At 32.9% G+C, this 22,270-nt stretch overlaps 1 protein-coding gene across 1 annotated transcript; it reads left to right on the top strand.

Annotated features, from left to right (window-relative positions):
• Nucleotides 1-1,389: 1,389 nt before the first annotated feature.
• On the top strand, nucleotides 1,390-3,458 carry LOC111394948 (aquaporin AQPAn.G-like). The gene is made up of 3 exons (XM_023020988.1): nucleotides 1,390-1,505; nucleotides 1,787-2,066; nucleotides 2,942-3,458. Exons 1-3 carry the CDS (start codon nucleotides 1,401-1,403, stop codon nucleotides 3,451-3,453), a joined length of 897 nt encoding a protein of 298 aa, XP_022876756.1. The 5' UTR covers nucleotides 1,390-1,400; the 3' UTR covers nucleotides 3,454-3,458.
• The last annotated feature ends 18,812 nt before the right edge of the window (nucleotides 3,459-22,270 follow it).

Raw genomic sequence — 22,270 nt, 5'->3', positions numbered from 1 at the left:
CCCATATAGCCACAAATAGAACGTGAAAGAAATTAATCAACCAACCTATATCCAAAAATGGGTCTTTCAAGAAATATTTTATTTATTTATTTTGTCTAACTGTGGGCACAAGATATAGTTGTGAAAACAAAAATGGCAATGAATACGGGGATCCCAAACTGAAGATTTGTTAAACATTAAATATCCAACCGATATACCATACTTGGTGATATATTTTACTATATTTGGTGGGATAATGCAAACTTCAGAATTTAAATGTCAACGCTTCAATTATTACTACTGCCACTACCATATTTATATATAAATAGGCGTATCAAATTAGTGTAGAATACAAAGAATTTTCTCTCTATCTGTGCGTGCATACAATATACCGATACAAGATATGGCTGGTAATAATGGGCATGTAAATGTAGAATATGATGAAGAAGGCTTGAGTGGTGCAAGCAAAATTCAACCTGTCTTCTCTACTCCAATGCAAGTTCATTTCTTTCTTTGAACTTTTATATTATTATATTAAATTTTTCAAAATCTTGTTATAGTTGATAAAAATAGGGGGTGGACATGGTTCCGTTTAATCCTAGTTCCAAGATAATCGAATCGAACTCAATCATGAATCAATTATTTTTTTGGTAATGGAACTAATGGTTTTTATTTTATTTTATTTTCTAAAGATATGGAACCGAGTTAAGTTCGATTTCATTTAATTTTGGTCTGGTTTGGTTTGATTCCATTTTTAAGTAACGGAACCTGAACCGAATCTTTAAAGAAGAAGAAGAAGAAATCATTGGTTTCATGATTAAAAAAGCCATTGGTTCGTGGTTCGCTTCGATTCTCTTGGAATCAAAACCAAATGGACCATGTCTACCCTAGGTAAAAATATAGTCAATTTAGATTTTTAATAGTTATAGTGCTTGTTTGGTAGAGATTTTGTTAATTGATTTTTTGACCGATAGGATTCTACTTGTGAGAAAAGAATTCAAAAACGACGGCTGGAATAGTGAAATAATGGTAAAAAAACTAATGTTAATTGAATTAAAATCTCTACCAAACATGCTCATAGCAGTGAACTGAAAGAATAGATAGGAAAGAACAATCACTCTTTTCTTTTTCTTTTTCCTTTTTTTCCTTTTCTTTTTTTCCTTTTCTTTCTTTCTTTCTTTCTTTTTTTTTTTGAAGATCATATGTTTTCCAATCTTGTTCATGTCATCGTAGCTGACCTTAAATTTATTAAGAATATTATGTTTCTTCAAATCTCGTAGTTGATACGTCTCCGTGAACTAAATAGAAAGATGAAAATGATTCAAGTAGTCCATCCAAAATTTATAAAGAATAACCAATAGTTTATCTTTTGTTGAGGTTTTCTTTAAAAATCTTGTTGTTCTGGGAAGTTAAAACTGTGTATGCTTAGCAGGCCAGAGAACAGGACAGATGAGGAGAAAATGAAGAAGACAACTTCTCTTACTCTGAGTGAATTGCTGGGTTTGGACGACTTCCTTTCCTCAGATGTTAGTACTTCTTTCCTCTTCAAGAAAATGTCTTTAGATTAGTGTTCAAAGATAAATTTTTCATAAATAAACATGTCATGTCTTCAATAATTTAAACTTTTAACAAGATAGTTCAACTTAGTATTGGAATGGCAAAGATCCACCGTTCAAGTTTCACCAATTACTTACATGCGGAAAACTGGATTTAAATAAATCAATATGCCGTATATCTAACAATTTAAACTTTTAAATGAGATAATATGAGTAAGAAAATATCATGTTATTTTTGTTTATTCTTGAAGGTTTGGAGAGCCTCAGTAGGCGAGCTGGTTGGCACGGCCGTTCTTGTATTCATGCTTGACACTATTGTGATATCAACCATTGAGTCTGATATCAAAATTCCAAACCTTGTACTATCAATCCTTGCAGCCATTATTATTGCTATACTACTTCTTGCTGTACATCCAGTTTCCGGTGGCCACATCAACCCGGTTATCTCCTTCTCTGCCGCCCTGGTTGGGTTAATCTCTATGTCGAAAGCCTTCATATACATTGTTGCACAATGTCTTGGAGCCGTGCTAGGTGCGGGTTGAAAACCCAATGAACAAACTTTATTTTGTTTCAAAGTAGTCCCCTCACGTTTATGTTTTCTTTCAGCTTGATGACTATGGCAACATGTTCGACTTAAATTGGATGGTCAAAGTGAACAAAAAGCAAACTACTTAGGGCCTGTTTGAAAGGGCCAATTTTCCATGGAAAATGGAAACATTTTTCCCTTTTGGCCTGTTTGATTGCAATAATTTTCTAACCCCCACATGACCATTTTTCCTTGATTTTGTGGAAAACGGGAATTGGTTTTCCAGCTGATTTTTTCTTTTTTTTTTTTTAATATTTTTTGGCAATTGGAACAAATTCTATTTATAATTGTCAAAAATTCTATCATTTTAATTGACAATTTTCATGAAACACAAAGTCAAATGAACACTAAAAGATCCAAAATTTCAACATCTTTTAAGTGAAAAATTATACCAATCAAACACATTTAATTGACAATTTCCAATAAAATAAGTTCTAGGAAATTTAATTCTCTGAAATTCTTTTTCTTTTCACCCAAATTTCATTCTTACAATCAAACGGATCCTTAGGGTTATTCCCCCCTGTATAGAGAGTTTTAGCGCAGCACCCATGTGGTTGGAATTTTTTTTCCCCAAAGCTCAATAGAATAATGCCAAGTGTCTCCCTTTAAACAAATCTAGAAAGTTTGTCTATACACATGGCACGGTTCAACCACTTAAAAGTATGTTTCGTTTAGATTAAAATCATCACATATTTCAAAATCTTCTATTACAATATACTAAAAATCTAATTTTAATCCTTACCAAACACCATCTAAATAAAGTTCGATAATGGGTTGAAATTTTGCTATGAGTTGAGCGACTAACAATATTTGCTTACAGGTGCACTAGCTCTTAAAGCTGTGGTCAGTAGCACCACTGAAGAAACCTTCTCACTTGGCGGCTGCACCCTGACTGTGATTGCACCCGGCCTGAATGGACCTGCTACGGTAGGCCTCGAGACGGTCCAAGCCTTTTGGCTAGAAATATTTTGCACCTTTGTGTTCCTTTTTGCTTCAATTTGGATGGCATATGATCCACGGCAAGCAAAGGAATTAGGTCATGTCCTCATCTTTTCAATTGTGGGAGTTGTGTTAGGTCTCCTAGTATTTATCTCCACCACTGTCACAGCCAAAAAGGGATATGCTGGGGCCGGGATGAACCCGGCTAGGTGTTTTGGCCCGGCGATTGTTAGAGGCGGCCACCTATGGAATGTCTACTGGGTTTTCTGGGCTGGCCCGACCATTGCATGCGTGGCATTCTATTTGTACACACAGATTATTCCATGTCAGCACCACCGGTCGAAGTATTCTTATGATCATGATTTCTATAATGTTGTCAAGGCTATATTTTGATCTAATGACTAGATGTAATTTATTCAAGGGTAAAGGTGTGTTCTTTCTTTTGTTGTATTTTTCTCTTAATAATCAAGAAACATGTTAATGATGTTATTATATATTGAAAAAATAAAAATAAAAAAAATTCTGGATTACCATATTTCAAATTTTCAATTTCTCTATTCAAAAAGCCATGGATCACGAGTACACAAGAAAAATGCTTATTTGCAAAATAAAAGTAAAGTTTACCCTCATCTTATAAACAACGATATTTACCTCATAATTAAAATAAGAATCAAAGTAATATATCTCATTCAATCTTACCCCATTAACACCTCTCTCCTTTCAAACTCTAATACAGTCGCCACCATAATTTCACTCTGTCGTCCATCGCCATCATCTTCGCCATCAAACAAGTATTGTCACCAATATCAATGCATTTTTCTCCACAAACATTTGCCATCATCTTCTGCCCCACCTTCTCCACCAATAACCATCGTAATTTCCGATTTGGTTTCATTTATAAGGATCCAACCCGCTATCACTATCCGTCACCTTTTAGTAACAGATAGGAGATGTTGATCAAACTTTGATGCCTAAACCTATTTTTTGATTTGAGATTTTGAAGGTAGAACAAGGCTACAAATAGTTTTTGTGAAATATTGACAGGGTTTGTTGTAAGGAAGATATGGACTTATAAGAGGTAGATCTGTAGCAGGAACCTTTTCAAATTCTAGGAGCTATGAAATTTCATAAAGAGAATCTATTTTATATGTATTGGATTTGTGGAAAGAAGTTGAAAAATTTAAAACAGAAGTCCTAGAGGATTCAAAAGATATAATTAACGAAGTGTTCTTCTTAGTCTTTGTTAGTCTAGATACTCAAAATCAAAAGTAGTAAGACCAAGATAACAACATGGCTCTGATACCAAGAATGAGGGGGGTGTGAGTCCTTGGTAAAACATAGTATCCTAGCTTCACACAACCTCTATTGCAACATCTCCATGCAATTTTTCTTTTTCTTTTTTCAAAATTATTTTTCTTTACGATACTACTAGTGTATTTACTGGATAAGTAAATTATATATTTTGCAAATAAGAATACAGTTACTCTTTAAGAAGTAACGTGGTTGATAGGGAAAATTTTCAATATTTATAATTATTAGTCAAATTTTGAATTTTGTGTTGGAAAGTTTTATCTCTTCGTATAAGTGGCACATTTTGGTTATCATTTGTTATAAATTTTATTTTTATTCTTATATTTCATAATATTCACAACTTTTATCTATTTATAATTAATTTTCAAGTTAATCAAATTTTATTTTTATTCTTATATTTCATAATATCCATAACTTTTATCTATTTATTATTGTACATTCCACAAAATTACTACTTAATTATAAATTGAATAAGTATACGAGTTGTCTTAGTCTTTAAAATACACCCACACCAAAAAAGGAAAAAAAAATAAAAAAATAAAAAAAATTACTGAGCGTGTTGACAAGACACAATGAATGGTCCAACAAACGCCTTACTCTACCCACCATTTCTTTTCCCATTGTCGTTTTGCCTTTTGGAAATGTTAGACTTGTCTAAATTGTGCCCACCTCCACATTTTGTTAAGGTAATCATTATATAATTAATTGATATCTACATTGTGGGATTGTACATTTGTACCTATTTTTGTTAAAGAGATAATTGTATAAATGACTATGTAAGCTACTAACTGGCTAGATAAACATAACACATGGGAGTCTCATGCGCTTGTTTTCCAATCATCATCAAAAATCTCAGGAGCAATAAAATTGCAGTATATCTATTGTCGTCTGAAAAACATCATTCCCTACCACTTCTGGCTATAGAGCCCTCAAAGGACCCCAGTGAAATCGATCAAATAAGGTACTTTATTATCGGTTCAATAAAATGCGACTGTTTGTACGTATGAATTTTTCTTTTCATAATTTTAAGTGGACATGAGATTTTCCAATCCTTATCTACTTGAATTCAGCGTGGTCTTTTGTAAGTAATAAATCTTGAAGTGGTAAGGAAATTGTGTTCTCTCTCTAACAGATATAAGCTGCATCTACTGATTCATTTGATGATTGGAAGACAAGTCCATATGATTCTTCATTCTTCATATGCTTAAGTTTCTTAGGTTTCACCAGCCATGGAGAATCTGGTTGCCTCTTGGTCACTTGATCCATATTCCAAATGATATGGCAATTCCATGTTCATCTACATAAAAGAAACTTCAGGCTTGATACCAATACAAGATTTTATAAACTCAAATCTCTCAGCTCACTATTTTGCTAAAGAGAATTTCAAAACTTGTTCTATTTTTCCATCATTAACGGGCAGAATAAGACCACGGCCATTCACATGGCTCATATTATTCAAAGTAAGAAATTGCTTAGAAGATCTTTAAAATGAGCTGACGTTCTAAAGGGACATTGTAGGGATAAGGATGATAACCAAGGTGTATTTCATGGCTCAGTATACCAATCTCTACCTTATCAAACCACCCAGAATAATGACCCAATTCCTTCTACTATTCCACACCGAGGTTGCTTATAATTATACCCACTCAGGACATAAAGAGAGGGTGTTTTTGCAGCCATACAGGCTGAAAAAGGAATGAGAAGAAGAACAAGGAAAGCAACTGCAAGTGGAAGCACAAAGCATGAAGGCACAGTCCGTTCTCTCTCAAATATATGGCAAAAACACACGTGAATGACAAAGTTAAAGAGGGCAGTATATATAGGATATGTTAGGGCATAGTAATGGGCCAAGCCTAATATTGATACGATAAGTAGGCAAAGTATAGCAAGCCATCCAATGAGTGAGGAACCGGACCATGGGCATCTCTAATTAATTATACTGCTTCCAACGGTCCCAAATAGTTTTAGGATTGGGTCATCAATGTTAGGTGTTGATATTTAATTCAGTCATTTGGACAATGTCGACTGAATGTTTCAACAAGTGACATCATAGTCCGGGAGGTTGTTTGATAACAATTTGACCAACAGACATGTTGTTGTTTATGTTGGGGAGATTGAGAACAAATGCTTTGTTATTCCATTAACCAACCTTCATTTCAAAATTTGATGAGTCAAGCTGAAGAAGAATTTGGCCCAATAGGCTGCCTCACTATTTCATGCAGGGAGGATATATTCACTGATCTTACGTCTCATTAAAGTAGAATATGAGATGATAAACTAACGGTTCTTTGTAGAACATAATTTTGTAAAGGAATAGCTTATAGGGTTTTTTCTTGCTTTTCGATTCATTATTCTCTCAACAAGGGAGGCGTTTGAGAGGGGTGCATTGTCTTACGAAAAGTGAAAACACAAAGTGGATTCAGTTTATATAAAGCATCACTTGATTGAAATTTTAGACCGAAAATTTATTGTAATTTGAGATTCCATCCATTATGGAGTTTGTTGGTTGTTGGGTGTTGTAGAAAACCCGTGATAGCTCTAATACCAATTGTTAGGAAATAAAGGAACGAGAATAATATGACAGTATGAAAATCAAATAAGAACGTAAGATTTATGTAAAAAAGATTCACGGACAAAAGAGGAGAATTTATTAAATTACAAATTATTGTGTAGAATGTAAGGATTTTTTTAGAGGTTTACTCATATATAGTGTAACGAATAGCCTAAGATGTGATGGAGTTCAATTTTAACAAGTCTATACAATAATGGAGTGTAGGATAAAATAGGATTTAAAAATCTGTCAAAAATTGCGAATTTTTTATTACCAAATAAGACAGTCACTCGATCGGCAGTCTCGTGACTATCCAGTGGTGGCTAGCAGCTCAAGCGACATTCCTGTTTTGAGTGATCGAGTTATTGTTGAGTGCATAGCAAGTGCCTCTTCATCAATTCCATTTCCCTTGCATGATTTATTCATCTCCTATTTCAAGTTTTCTTCAAGTCCAAAATCCCGAACTCCCAAATTGAATTCTAATAGGAATTTTCAAACAGACTTCAACTAGAATTCCCAACAAGACTTCAAATAGTTCTCAAATAGAATTTGGGTCACACACTACAAACTCCACCTTGACGCGAATTCTACTGCAATGAAAAAAACTTCAAAAATTCTCAACCTAGAGACAAATTCCATCGCAAAGAATAAACCTTAATTTTTCAAGAACAAATTCTCCACAACTTCTTGAACAGAAAATTCTCTACCTTTTCCACAAAGCCTAACTAGGACAAACTTAATAAGTGAATATCAACTAAATCCAAGCACTGTTTAGCAAGATTATCTTGGGTGCCAGATTTTCTCTAATTATCACCACGAGCAACAAGCTCACAAACAACTCAATAATTTCCAAACGTGGCAAAAATATATCTTGTAGCGGAATCAACACAAGTAACTGTTTCTGTAGAAGGTTTTTTTACTGGATTCAATACCTTCAAACACATTTACAATATAAACAACTAAATCATCTTTTCCGTACCTTTGTGGAGGCCTAATATTTCTTCTAGGTCTATTTCTAGCAATTGAATACCATGAAACCACTAGTAGTGTGGTAAGGCAACATTACCCTTAACTTTTGAACTCGAATGAGATGTATTATTTAATATAAGCCCAAACCAAACTCAAAATTTACTTGAGTGCCTAATTTCTACTGATTGGTGTCCAAAATTTTGTAGAACCCTGCAAGACACATAACTGCATAGTTTTCTATCCCTTCATCACACTAAGGGTACCTTTACTTACCTTCAGGACTCCACATTCACTAGTATATTTGTACCCTTCTAAATAAAGAGTGCTCAAGGTGATCAGATTTCATTCAAACCTGAAACATGTATCACCTGATTAAATTTCTTGACAATCCCACCATACATTTTAATTCTGACACTTTCAATACAAGCTATTTTAAAATATGGATTATTTTTCATTACCACAACACATTTTGCAATTATTTCATATGTTGAAAACAATCCTAATTAGGACATGTATAAAAAGTGCAAGCTGTATTAAGAATTCAATCATCGTCAAATTTGGAGTCGCTATAAGAAATAACCAAAAGTCCTTCATCATTGTAATAATCTTTTCCAATACTAGCTTCATCTGAAGTTTCTGGTTGTTTTTCTTTCTAATTTGTAATAGCTAAATTTTCCTTATTCTCTAACGTATAACAATCCTTCTTAATGTGCCCCCTTTTCTTATAATAATTATAGATTTTATTACTATAAAAACTTTAATTTACCCCTCACATAACTACCATGAACAACAAGGCCATCTCCATGAGCTTTAGATCCAATAGAATGCTTCACCATCTCATTTAAAAACATATCATCATATACCTTTTTAACTGTGAGAGTATGACTTTATAAGATTTTGTGTCTCTAAATGACATGTATGATGTTTGTAGCAAACACAATAATACCAACCTTCAATCTTTTTCATCGTACTTGACATCCAAGGTCTATAAGTCAGCGAAAATTTCCTTAAAAATAGTTAGATAATCTTCTAGCTATATATTTTCTTTTATAAGATGATAATACAATCACTGCTTTAAATGTAATTTGCAAGTTAGACATTTCATCATGCATAATTGCTTCAATTTCGACCATAATATAATAGCAATTTTTTCTTTAAAACGTCCTAAAGAATACGATTCGAAAGATGAAGATGAATATGTGACAAGGCATTTCGATCCTTGCATTGTTTCTTTTCCATCACCCAAGTTGATGCCATTTTATCAAATCCTAACAAAGCATCATCAAAATCAATCTAAGCAAGAACTGGTCATATCTTTACCTATCATAATGAAAATCTTGTGCTGCGATACAAAAACGGATTAAAAATATGTCATGGTTGCCATCACAAAAAATAAATCTCAAACTGAGTTGATCAAACCTAGCTCTGTTACCACTTATTAGAAAATGTGTGATAGCTCAATATCGCTTGTCAAGAAATAAAGGAACGTGATTAATATGGTAAATAAAATCAAACAAGAAGATAAGATTTACATAGAAAAAATCCATGAAAAAAAGTGGAGAATTTATTAATATCAAAATGGAGAATTACAAATTATTGTGTAGCATGTAAGGATTGTTTTTAGAGGTTTGCTCATATATATAGTGCTAAGAAGAGCTTAACATATGGTATAGCTCACCTATAATAAGCCTATATAATAATGGAATGTTTGGGATAAAATAAGATTTAAAAGTCTACCAAAAATTATGAATTTTCTATTCCAAGATAAAACTATAGGTCTTATGATGGTTGAGCGGTGATTGGCCACTCGAGCTGTTGCCTGGCGGTTATGAGTGCTATCATTCCTGTTCTGAGTACTCAAACGATTGCTGAGTTCCTATTCATTGTTTCCTTTCTTCCTTGCATGATTTCTTTTCCTCTTATTGCAACTTGGACTCCAAAACGAACACCAAACTCCCAATTGAACTTTCATATTGAATTTCTAGACTCCCAAGTAGACTTCAACTAGAATTCCTACTAGATATCAAATAAAATTTCAAATAATCTTCCGAATAGAATTTCCCAAGTCTAATGAGTTATTTCCCTTGAATCCAATTTCTTTTCTTATTTATTTATTTATGAACTTAACACTCACTAATGGTGGGCTTAACTGCTTGCTAAGGTTTCAAGCCCCTCTGTATTACCAATGTTCTAGCTTAAGCAATTTTGAGACATTTGTTTCTTATCGTGACATAGTTCTATAGGAAGGCTACTTCATGCAAATGAAAGATAGCTTCAATCTAGTTATTTTAAATGAATTCTATAATTTGGGCAAGTTGTTCTTTTGTGCTAAAGAAAATTCATTCAGCTTACAGTTATGAGAAGTGTTGATGATAGAAATCTAATCAACAAATCCTAAAGTCTCTAACTTTGACGCTCAAATAGGAGTAAGAAGGGAAATAGAGAGGAAGATATTTGAATTGAATGCATTTCTCTTCCAGTGATGGGGTATTTATAGATTTTCCTTCTAGTATAGAGGCAATCTAGTCATCTTAGAAGAATGATAGATAGCAGCTCCTTATTAGTTTACTAGTAACTCATTTTGTTAAATGTGTCACGCTTTAAGTGAATATTGACATCCTATGATTAGACTGGATCATGGAGTGACTCGCATTTATTTTAAGGAAACCTTTCATGCATTCATTACCTTCGTATATTGCTATATGCTTCGTAGGGAATTCGAAAATGTTTCGCAGAGTGAATTTTTTGTGTTAACAAGGAGTATTAAAACTTCTTATTTGTAGTGATAACTCTAATCATATTACAGTAATAAAACTAATCATGAAGGAAATGAATGATGAGAAATTGTTCCTAACGTTGGAACAATCGTTCCGATGAGGATTGCACAAGATTTGAAGTTGGAGATGACTTTGAAAGATTGCAAAGACTTGAAAGATCAAACTGAGTTCCACAACATGTTACTATGTCGTTCTTGAGACATTATTATGCCTTTACTACATTGAGATGTGCTAGAATAAGCAAGCATGACATAGGATAGAAATGTCGGCTGCAAATGAATGAGGATGATTAGTGTCTAAAAGTGCTTCAAAGATATATCATTTACAAAGCATTTTACATTTACTTTGTTTAAAAACACTAAAGTTTGTCTCTAATTTCAATTCACTTGCCATATATTCAATTTCCATAAATACATGGTTAAAAATGCAATTAATCAAAATACGTATTTAAATACATGTTGACATGAGTATTGTACTTTTGAAAGAGTATTTATTTGATGTATTTCACATGTATTTCCAAGGTAGAACAATTGGAGCAAGTAGAGAAAAGATGTTGAAAAGTCAAAAATGATTAGCTATCTTGAGCAAGATACCGTTGTCTCGATTAAATGGTCATAACTCGAGCTGTAAATATCGAAATAAGGTGATTCAAGTTGGGTTGGAAAGATAAGATATGCATCTACAACTTTCATGTTTACCAAGAAGTCAAATTCGCATCAAAAGGTAGCCAAAATTACCGTGAAAAGTTCAACTTGTTACCTGCCGGATACAGGTTTTCTACCTGTGAAGCAGCACTCATTGTTTTGGCCATATTTGGAGCTATAGAGATCCAATGGACCTAATATTTATACCAATGGAAAGCTAACGCAAGTGGAAACAATTTATTTTTGATTACAAGTCCAAATTCACTGCATAAAGTATCTGAAAATTGACATCAATTTGTATGTTCCAGCTGTCTTAAAGTTGGATGGAAACAAGTTGCATTGTCCACTTGTATTTTGGATGTTCCCTTGCCTATAAGAGGGGAACTTGGCCAAGATTTTGAGGGCATCAATTCGTCTTCATCATATTCTAGTTTCCTTCATTTTCTTTGTAACATTTTACTATGTATTTCTAAACATTTATCTAAAGCTAGGGGTGAAACTTTGGTGAATGCATAGTATTATCTTTGATCTTTCACTTTGTTCTTCAAGTTTATCTTCTTACTTGGTTGAAGTATATGTTTTACAAATGGTTTTGGCTTGTTAAAGGCTTTGATTTATTGTTGACAAATTTTGGTACAATAAATGTTTAGATAATCTCTACATACCAACAAGTTATTTGGGCATATTCTCTCGAACAATTATCAAGAACTATCTTTTAATATATTTGAGACCAATGTTTTATCTTCCATGTGAGATCACGCTAGTTGATTTTCATATGAGTTTAATAAAAGGTTAAGAATAATTTCTACTCATTTATTCAAAGTGAATCCCCAACGCTCTAGTGTTTTTATTCATCGTATTTCCACCAACTATTCACTACTCATAGACTAGTTTATTTCCTTCCATTTCCTTATGGTTCGATCTCGGACTTCCAAGTTTACTACTTGAGACAACCTGCACTTGAGTTTACAACCTTAAAGTTGTAGTAGAAGACAACTCGGAAAGCATAGAAGAATAAGCTTGAATATAAGCAGACATGACAAAATGAATGGACTTGCTCGGCTCGACTAAGCTTACCCGCAAATGGACCGGCCCAAGAATAAGCTCATAACTAGATTGGGCAAGTTAATGAGTTGCTACCAATAATACTGGGCCAATCTGATTTTTGCACATAAACATGATGGTTAACCACTGGACGCATGTTCATAAAAAAAAACAAACAAAAAACAAAAATCAAAAAAAAAAAAAAAAAAAAAAAAAAAAAGAAAAAAAAAAAAAAAAAAAAAAAGAAAAAAAAAAAAAAAAAAAAAAAGAAAAAAAAAAAAAAAAAAAAAAAGAAAAAAAAAAAAAAAAAAAAAAAGAAAAAAAAAAAAAAAAAAAAAAAGAAAAAAAAAAAAAAAAAAAAAAATAAAAAAAAAAAAAAAAAAAAAAAAAAAAAAAAAAAAAAAAAAAAAAAAAAAAGTTAAAGTAGAGAGAAATTTCTCTCTTCACATTCCAACTTCTTGCATCAAATGATGTATTAATGACAACTATATTTAAATAAGAATTGACAAAGTCTAGAAATGGTAGGCTTGTCAATCAAATGATTTTTTATTTTTTTTATGAATGAGATATGACATAATTCATTTTTATTTAAAAAATCAGTTAAAGTTGGGAACTTGTTATTTATTTTCTTTTTTGGCATTGTTAAATTATGACCGTTGCTAAATTGTCAATTTTTGAATTTATATACAAGGATCTAGTCATTCATATTAAATATTATAATTAAAGTCCTCTTCACTTTTTAATACACAGTCTTGCCTTTCAGTTTCTTGTCTACATTATTATTTTTGAAAAATTTCGAAATTATTATTTACCCTGTTCACAGTTTTTTGATTTAATTTTCTATATTTTTAATATTCTTTTCAGTTATTAATTTATTACACTCTTGATTTTTTTAATTAATTACACATAGTTCATAAATAATTCTCTTTTCTTTTATCAATATTTTTAAATTAAGGAATTACATGTTTTCCATACTGGTGATTTGAATTTATGAAATAGTGGCTCTCCAATACATTTGGAAGATGATGCTTCAAATATTGGACCATCTAGTACGTTAGAAAAAAAAAACAAATATTGGATGTTTGGAAAAATTTCACAGTAGATGCAACTCGTGGAAAAACAATATGTAGTATTTGTTTAAAGGCTGATGCATAGCGGGTCAGGGCACTGGCATGTTGCAGTGACATAAAGTTTCTCATCTTAACGAAATAGGACATTTAGACCATAGACCGACACAAATTACTTCTTTTAGAGGTGTTGGTGGATCAATTACTTTTACTAACTTTTCTTATTCCTATGAACAGATAAGATTTTGAATGTCCGAATTTTTGGTAGCCAGTGAGATATCCTTCACTTTTGTAGAAGATCAATACCTTGAGGAGTTTATGCAAAAATATGTTCAATCCTCTTATCAAAGTGAAAGTATAACTACTATTCGTTCTGATTGCATGAAATTATTTCATACAATGAAAGATAATTTAATAAATCAATTTAATGACTTTGAAGGAATTATGTGTTTTCAACTGATTGTTGGTCCGAACATAATCACAACTGATTGCATTTGTGTCACTGCACATTATATAGATAATAATTGGTTATTACAAAAAAAAATTATTGTTTTTTATTTACTAGAATATCTACATAATGGTCTAAATTTATGTTATAATTTATTCCAAGTTTTTAATGATTTTGGTGTTCAAATAAATTATCTAGTATTAGTTTTGATAATGCTAAGCAAAATACTACATTCATTGACCTTTTGATTAGAACTCATAAACCACTGTTTGATTCTAAATTGTGTGCCTCATATATTTAATTAAGTTGTCCAAGATGATTTGAAATTAATAGAATCACAAATATAAAAATTTAGACAGGCAATTAATTATATTTCTTTTTCAAATTCTAGACAACAAGATTTTGGAAAATTTTGCAATAATTTTGGATTAAAAAAGAAGAAATTTCTCGATGATGTACCGAATAGATGGAATTCAACTTTTCTCGTGTTAAAATCATATATTAGTTGTACTAACTCTATTAATGTGTATGTAATTTCGAAGCAAGACCAATTTCATATTGATGATTCAGATTGGGAATCAACATTCAAGGTTATGAAAATTTTGAAGCCTTTTTATAAGACAACAAAGGCTTCTTCGGGGGTTTATTACACAACAAGTTGTATTGTTCTTCAACATTTGATACAAATTGCTAATCAATTTTCAAGCTGTAGAGATTAACCATTTTTTACTGACATAGTTGGAACAATGGAGAAAAAATTTCGAAAATATTATGAAAACATGCCACTTATTTTTCCGGCAGTAGCAATTAGAGACCTTCGAATTAAATTATTAGGGGTTCAATGTGCTATAGAGCAACTTTTAGAAAACTTATCTTTTAAGATAAATCTCACGAATTGGGAATTAGAACATTTTCTTAATGAACTATACAACTATTATTCTAGTAAATATGAAAACAACGAAACTGTTCTGCGAGTTCAACTATACTCTCTAAAGTGAAATCGTTTTTTTTTTCTTTTCATATGATAGCTCAGAAAAGTCATGGTAGTTGTTTTTCTTCTGCAAGTTCAAACAATAACATCAACGCTACACCTGTAGAATTGGAAATATATTATAATTTTGATCACTATAGTTTAATTTCTGGAGATGAGATATTAAATTTGGATATTTTACGATGGTGAAAATTAAATGAACGATCTTATTCAATATTATCAAAAATGGCATGTGAACTACAAATAGTTCCATTCTCTACAGTAGTATCCGATCTTGTTTTTAGTGCAAGTGACAGTACTAGAAGAAAGAAGATTAAGGCTCAAGAAAGATATTTTGGAAGTACTCCTTTGTATAAAAGATTGGCTATTTGTTGAAAGGAGAATACAAGATAAAATTATTGATGGCATAGCTAAAGACTTTAGAACTCTCACAATGGAAGATTGATCGGCAAGCAAAAAATAATTTAAACAACTCAATAAAGTTAAGTGCCAACCTAGTTGGTATTTACTTAAACTATATAGATACAAATAATTCATAGTGAAGTAAGTGCCAACTAGTTGGAACATACTTAGACGATAGAATGTACAAGGTTGCAAATTATTTTTGTTCACTAGTTTTGTTTACAAAGGTAGAACATATATATTAATGTCAATTAGTCATAGAAAGTCAATGTAATTTATTAATTTAGTTTTAATAATAATAATAATAATAATAATAATAATAATAATAATATATGTAAATTTATATATTTGTATTTTTATATTATCATTTTGCATCGATTATATGATTACAATAAAAAAAAAAAAAAACCAAATGAATTACAGTGTCATATCATCAAAAAAGGTATACAAATTAATAATTCAAAATTACATTAAGGAAAGAAGTTTAAACGCGTACCTTAAAGTTAAACAACATTTCATTTATAATTTAAAATGAATACTTGAATCTTGAAGGAAAAGGCTACAAGCTGTTGGTTGTACTTTCACATGCATCAATCATTAAAGTGGCAATGAAAATTGAAAAATAAAAAGTTGAGCTAGTAGCCTAGTACCATCCACTTTCACCTGTCAAATATTTGCCATTGATAGAGTAGGCATTAGACTTTTTCAAATTCCAAAGAACTTTAATATAAACAAAATTTGCTTCCATTCCCCAAAATTTAAATTAAATAGAACATGCGGTCCTAACCTGATCTTAACCGAGCCGTCACAGTGGTGGGCTTATGGCCCAATTTGGTCTTCTATAATATATTATAGTTTGGGATTGATTCAAGTAATATATCTCAGCTGTTAAGTATGCACCAAATCAATTTTTAGAGATTAAGTTTCAAAATGCAAAATTCAGGTTTTTATTTTGTTTTAGTTCTAAAAAATAATATTATCAAATTAAATTAATCTACCCATACCCACTCCAACCATCCCCACTTTACTTGTCGGCATCTACTCTCCATTGACTTCTTTGACCTCCATCCCATTGGTGACTTCTTCTCGGTTTGCAAACTAATCAACGCTCAACAACGTCTAAGTTCGTCGGTGACTGAGAGTAACCAGTGTTGGTATAACTTAAAATGCTTTTTTAAAATTGAAAATTGAAACACAACTCCTTATGTAATTTATAGAGTACTACTTACTGGAGCAAAATAGCTTGAATTCTCATTGCTGAAATTTGGTTAATTGAATTTGAACCCAATCTCCACCGATTGAGTTCGAAGAAATTAATGGCATGTGACCAGATCTCTTGCATTTGGGACTTGTGACTTATAAACTTTGACATGTGACTTGATCCAATAGCCTATAACCAAATCTTTTGGATATGTGAAATGTGACCTGAGCTAATGGCATGTGACTAACTCTCTTTAATCTGTAACCTGTGACCTATGCACTTGACGTGTGACCTATGACCTGATGTAATAGCCAGTGAATAAATCTCTTAGGTATGTAATCAAATCTCTTAAATCTGTGACCTATGACATATGCACTTTGACATATGCCTTGTTATATGTGACCATGGCCTAATCCAATGGGAGGTGAACAAATCTCTTGGATATGTGATTTGTGACCCGATCAATTGCCTGTAACCAAATCTTTTGAATCTGTAACATGTGACCTTCGCAATTAGATGGGTCACATATTCAATAGACTTGGTCACGAAAATTCAGTCAGCTAAGACATAAACACCACCACCCACAACCTATGGACATTGATCTACCACCAACATTCCACCATAACCACCATTGTAACACTTCACTACAACTACCACTATCTCTCTACGTCCATCACCATTAACAACCCAACAACTAAGTAAATCACTAATATCGGAACTCCAATAAAGCATCAAATCAGAGGCACAAGGTGGCGACCAAAAGCTGTGGTTACCGTGAGTGACGACAGCCATGTGGTAGCAACAACAGCACCGTTCACGCTGCCTTACACTGACTAACCCAAAGCTAAATCGTAGCTACCTAACACCAAATTTGAAGTTTAACAAATTGTGAGCATTGGTGACTTCTCCTAGGTCGAGTTTATTTGAAATTAAGTTGGAATCTCAATTTTCTGATTGGGTTAGCCTAGGATAGAGCTTATTAGAATCGTCGCTGCAAGGCACTTAGATCGCTTCCACATCACACAGCAAATAAGCACCGTGTGCCGCTGTGCTGGCCTCATTGGTTGGAGCTCTGGCAATGAAGAGGAAAAATCATAACTCAGGCGCTAATTTTTTTTTTTTTTTTTTTTTTTACCAATACCTAATTTGTGCTTAAGTAAACTTAATACATGATTTTAGAATTTTCATCTTTAAATATCTAGTGTGGTGTAATTTTCCCTTGATTCAAGCCAAAAAACGACATGGGCCTGGTTGATAGCATTATCAAGCTCGTGCCAGTCTAGCTTGCAGGTGGACTAGTTCGGGTTGGCCCGTTCTTTTCTACATGTCTAAATACAAGAGAGGCTAATATTCAACCTCGTAGAATAACACAATATTTTATAAGAATAATGAATGCAAAAAAAAAAAAAAAATACTAGAGACGAATAAAGAGAGTTTTATAATTAATGCATCTGTATTTTGTTGTCTTCTTCAATGTAGATAATATAATCTATTTATAGATTTCTATTGCAACTCTTCAAACAAAAATGACTCATGTGAAAAGCAGGCAAAACGCCCCCGCGCCCAACAGAAAACACACACACACACACACACACACACACACTAACTTGATTCCATCTTCTTGGCTTACTTCTTACCGAACCAATAACACATACCCTAATATCTAAAAAAATATTATGAATATTTTGAAAATATAAACAATCATCCGCCATTTTAAAAAGAGAATTAGGTTTCAAAAAAAAAAAAAAAAATTTAATACAAGCTTCAAGTTCATGTTTAGTTTATGGTGTCTTTTGGATTTTAACCTCTTACTCAGTGATAATTTTCAAAGCTTAATCAAGTTAACTGGTAGACAAGATTTGAGCTAGTGATCTTATAACACTAGTGGGAAAAACCTACTAAAACGTGAATTGATCTTGTGCCTTTTATTGTGAATTTTCATGAATATCATAACCATTCAGTCTATTCCAGACACTCTGAGAACGACACCATCCTCAATATTCATATCTATTAACTGATATATATATATATATATATATATATATATATATATACACACATTGAAAGCTTATTAGCTTGAATCATACTACAATAACATAACCCTTAACATAATGGTTGACATAATGTTATATGACACTGCATCGTTAGACTGTTTTAAAATATAGTTAATTTTTTCATCCAATCACATGTTGCCAATGCCTATTCTGTCGACACTTTTTGGCGAAATGTTATAACCCAATTAGCTTATCATTTGTTTCTCTTCTTACGTATACCAAGCACATTCTCATCGAGACAAGCCGTGCGCGTGAAAAATATATTTTACATGCTTATTTAGACTTCCAAACTCGCATAAATATTGATTTATTGGGCCAATTTCTATTCATAGTTGGGTATATATTGTTTTTTTGTATGTAAAAACCCAGACTAACAGTAAATCGAGAACTATGAGATCAATTGGAGTTAATTAAGAAAGTAGGGACAAATTTCATTTTCTTATACTTTCATTTGCAGCAAAACCTAATGGATATTCAAAATTCAAGTCTAGATAATTTTATAAAAACTTTACAAATTCATAGTTTTAATGCAACCCAATAGAATTTTTTTTTTTTTTTTTTTTTAATATTTCATAAAAATTCAATTTTTTTTTTTTTTTTTATGTTGAAAAAAAAAAAAAAAAAAATTAAATTTTTATAAAAATTTAATTTTTTTTTTTTTTTTTTTTTTTTTTTTTTGTTTCCAAAGTGGTAGACCATAAAAATCAAGATCCATGAAGATTAGTAAAGATAATCATATTATAAAGACATGTACTTTGATATATAATGTTATACAGATTTTTTAAGAATTAATTTTTCATCGATATTTTACCATTTATGCTAGTTTATCTTTTATTTGTCTTCGCCTTTATGAGTAGATTTTGAGTTTTAGAGTAAATTTTTACCTGTTACCTTATTTAATTATTTTTTCGTATTGTTAGATTACAACAATGACAATTGGTTTCACACACTATTTTTATTTGTTTCCAATCTATAAGTAGTTTCATACTTTAATGTTATAATTTTTCTTAATATAAAGAATCGAACTAGACCCAAGCAAAATGGAATGGATTTGTTCAATTTCAGTTTGATTCTACAATAGTATATGGAATCAATGATTACATTTGTAAGACTCCCATTGACATTGGGTTAGGTTCAATTTCCTTCAAGACTGAAGCGAACCAGACTGCGCTCACTTCTATTGGAATGCCACTCAGCCCTGTCCCCAACATGGGCTGGCGTTCCCATCCCCGACTATATTTTCCTTTGTTCATTTTCAGACTATTAAGTAGGGACTCTTTGAGTATCCTTCGAGGCAACACAAGGATTGTAAAAGGAGAAATTAGGTCAAGAAAAGATCACGCTTTACATCCATAGCATAGAGATTTCTTCGGGAGAGGAAGAAAAACGTTTTTGCATTAGGGTCAGAGGTGTTCAAGATTGAAGATGAGGGGGTCTTGGTGCAATATTAATTCTTTATTTCATCTTGTATTTTTCCATATTTCGGCAAGGTATTTTCAATCTAATAGATTTGTTCATCGTTCAATATGTGTAACTAACTTATTAGTTAGGATGATTGATGTAACCTCGTAGGAACCCTTATTTAATACTATCAAGTTCTTTCTCCTCTTTTATCATTCTAGTATTGTTTTTGTTATAATTCTCAATGCTTGGAACACATAGGTACTAATGTGTCGATTTGCGAATGGTAATGGATCGAGAGATCAGTTGTTTATTTATACCATGTAGTAAAAATGTTCAATTGGGAAAAAGGTAGAGATGTACTTTTACTATTGTTAAGGTCCTTTACTAATTTCCTTTGTGATTTAATGCGCTTAATTAAAGAATAATTCAGATTCACATTAAGAGATATAGTGAATTGACTGAACTAAGTAGGATTCATTTAAACATGAGAGAGGTGAATTAATTAGTTAAGAGCAATTCGACCTGATACAAGTGTTCAATATTGTTGGAACTTGACGGGAAAATTAAGGAGTGATGTAGTCACTTTTGAAAACCTCCCAAGGACTCACAGGGTCTTGATCATCACATATTAGGGCACATAGTCCTCGGGGTGATATACTCGACGAGTGGCGATTTACATCCTTGTGATCTGGTCGGTAGTGTTCTCGGACATAAGTCCTCGGGCATCCTGTTGATATATGGGGTTTATGAGTCCTCAATCTATTCCCTTCATACCGAACCCCTTTTTTATCAGGCCCATAAGAAGTCTTACCTCCTAAGGACTCATATAAATTCCCTGTCTAACTTAAGCATCGGAGGGGAACAAGAACATACCTCATTGCCTTTGTTTTAGGTACCGGAAGGCTCTATCCGTGCTCTTTCTTAGTCCTCAAGTTCGAGAGGTCTACCAGGATGATTTTGGCTAGCATCATTGGCGCCGTTTGTGAGAAACGCTACCAAAAGCTATGTTGAACACACGTTTAGGTCTTCTTCCAACAAGCTCATCTGTTCCAGATCCTCCACCTCCCCCTGAAGGTCATTATGTCCCTCAAGAAGAATCATCAGAGATGCTAGCTCCTTAGCCAGCCTTCGTTACCGATGAAGCTTTCGAAGAGCTCCACAATAATAATCATATATACCGATGCTTGAAGGTGGTTTTGTAACGGATGCTCAAGCTCGGGCCCATAACCCATTCTTGACGAGGAGGGGTTGGAACCTCGGGTGTACCCCATTTCGCCTAGGGGGCCTAATGCAGAAGGTTAAGGGTAGAATAGGTTTTACCCTTAACACCCTGTTCACTCCTGAGGTATTATCATTTTCCCTACAGGACAGATTCAAGTATCCCCGTATAAAAGAATATGATGGAACTACCGACCCTATCAACCATCTCAATATCTATACCGACGTCATGATCCTGCAAGTTGCTCTAGACCTGGCAATGTGCAAAGCTTTTCCTTAAATGTTGACCCACGCAGCCAGGGACTGGTTCTCAACCTTAGAGCCCAATACCATAGCCTCTTTCTCATATCTGGTCGATAAGTTATCTGCCTTCTTTGCTAGTAGTAAGCGCATCAGAAAGACAGCGACTTTCCTCATGCAACTTCGTCAAGGGCAGAATGAAACCCTACATGACTTCATGAAGATGTTTGATAAAGAAAGGCTTCAGATCCTCGATCTCCATATCACAACAGCAGTTTCCACCCTCACACATGTTATAAGATATGAGGCATTCAAGATGAGTTTATCAAAAACTCTCCCAAAGTTAGTGACTAAGCTTCTGACCCAAGGAGAAAAATACATTAATGTGGAAGAAATATTGAATCCAAAGAGAGTTGGTCCGACTTATGATGGGGCCAAGCCTAGGAGGCAGCGTGAGGTGAATCTATAATAAGACCTTGCCAAAGAAAAGCAGAAGCAGGGTACACCACCAACATTTACACATCTGAACACCTCTAGGTCGAACATAGTGATGGAAATCAAAGATATGAAGGAGTTCAAGTGGCCACTGAGGTTGAGGTCTCCCCCTGAGGCCAGGGACAAAAACAAGTATTGTAACTACCACCGTGACCATGGGCATACAACAGAGAATTGCATAACATTGCAACGTAAGGTTGAAGCTTTGATAAAAAGAGGATTCCTAAAGGAGTATATTAGGCATGACAAGCATCCCAAGAATGATCGCAACAATGGGAAGACCACAGAATTTGGGGGAGGTAACTAGCCAACAGCAGGTACCATCAACATTATAATCGGGAGGATTACCTCAAGAGAAGATTCAAATAGTGGGCGCAAATAATATGCCCGATGA

Source organism: Olea europaea, chromosome 5 (assembly GCF_002742605.1).
Source record: "Olea europaea var. sylvestris chromosome 5, O_europaea_v1, whole genome shotgun sequence".
NCBI classification, from domain to species: Eukaryota; Viridiplantae; Streptophyta; class Magnoliopsida; order Lamiales; family Oleaceae; genus Olea; species Olea europaea.
Note: the sequence above shows the minus strand (reverse complement) of the source record. Positions and strands in the feature narration are given on the sequence as shown.

Coding starts and splice junctions, on each gene's coding strand:
- LOC111394948 (XM_023020988.1), top strand. CDS start 1,401: ATGCTTAGCAGGCCAGAGAACAGGACAGATGAGGAGAAAATGAAGAAG. Junction 1,506..1,786: donor ACGACTTCCTTTCCTCAGAT/GTTAGTACTTCT, acceptor TTATTCTTGAAG/GTTTGGAGAGCCTCAGTAGG. Junction 2,067..2,941: donor ATGTCTTGGAGCCGTGCTAG/GTGCGGGTTGAA, acceptor ATTTGCTTACAG/GTGCACTAGCTCTTAAAGCT.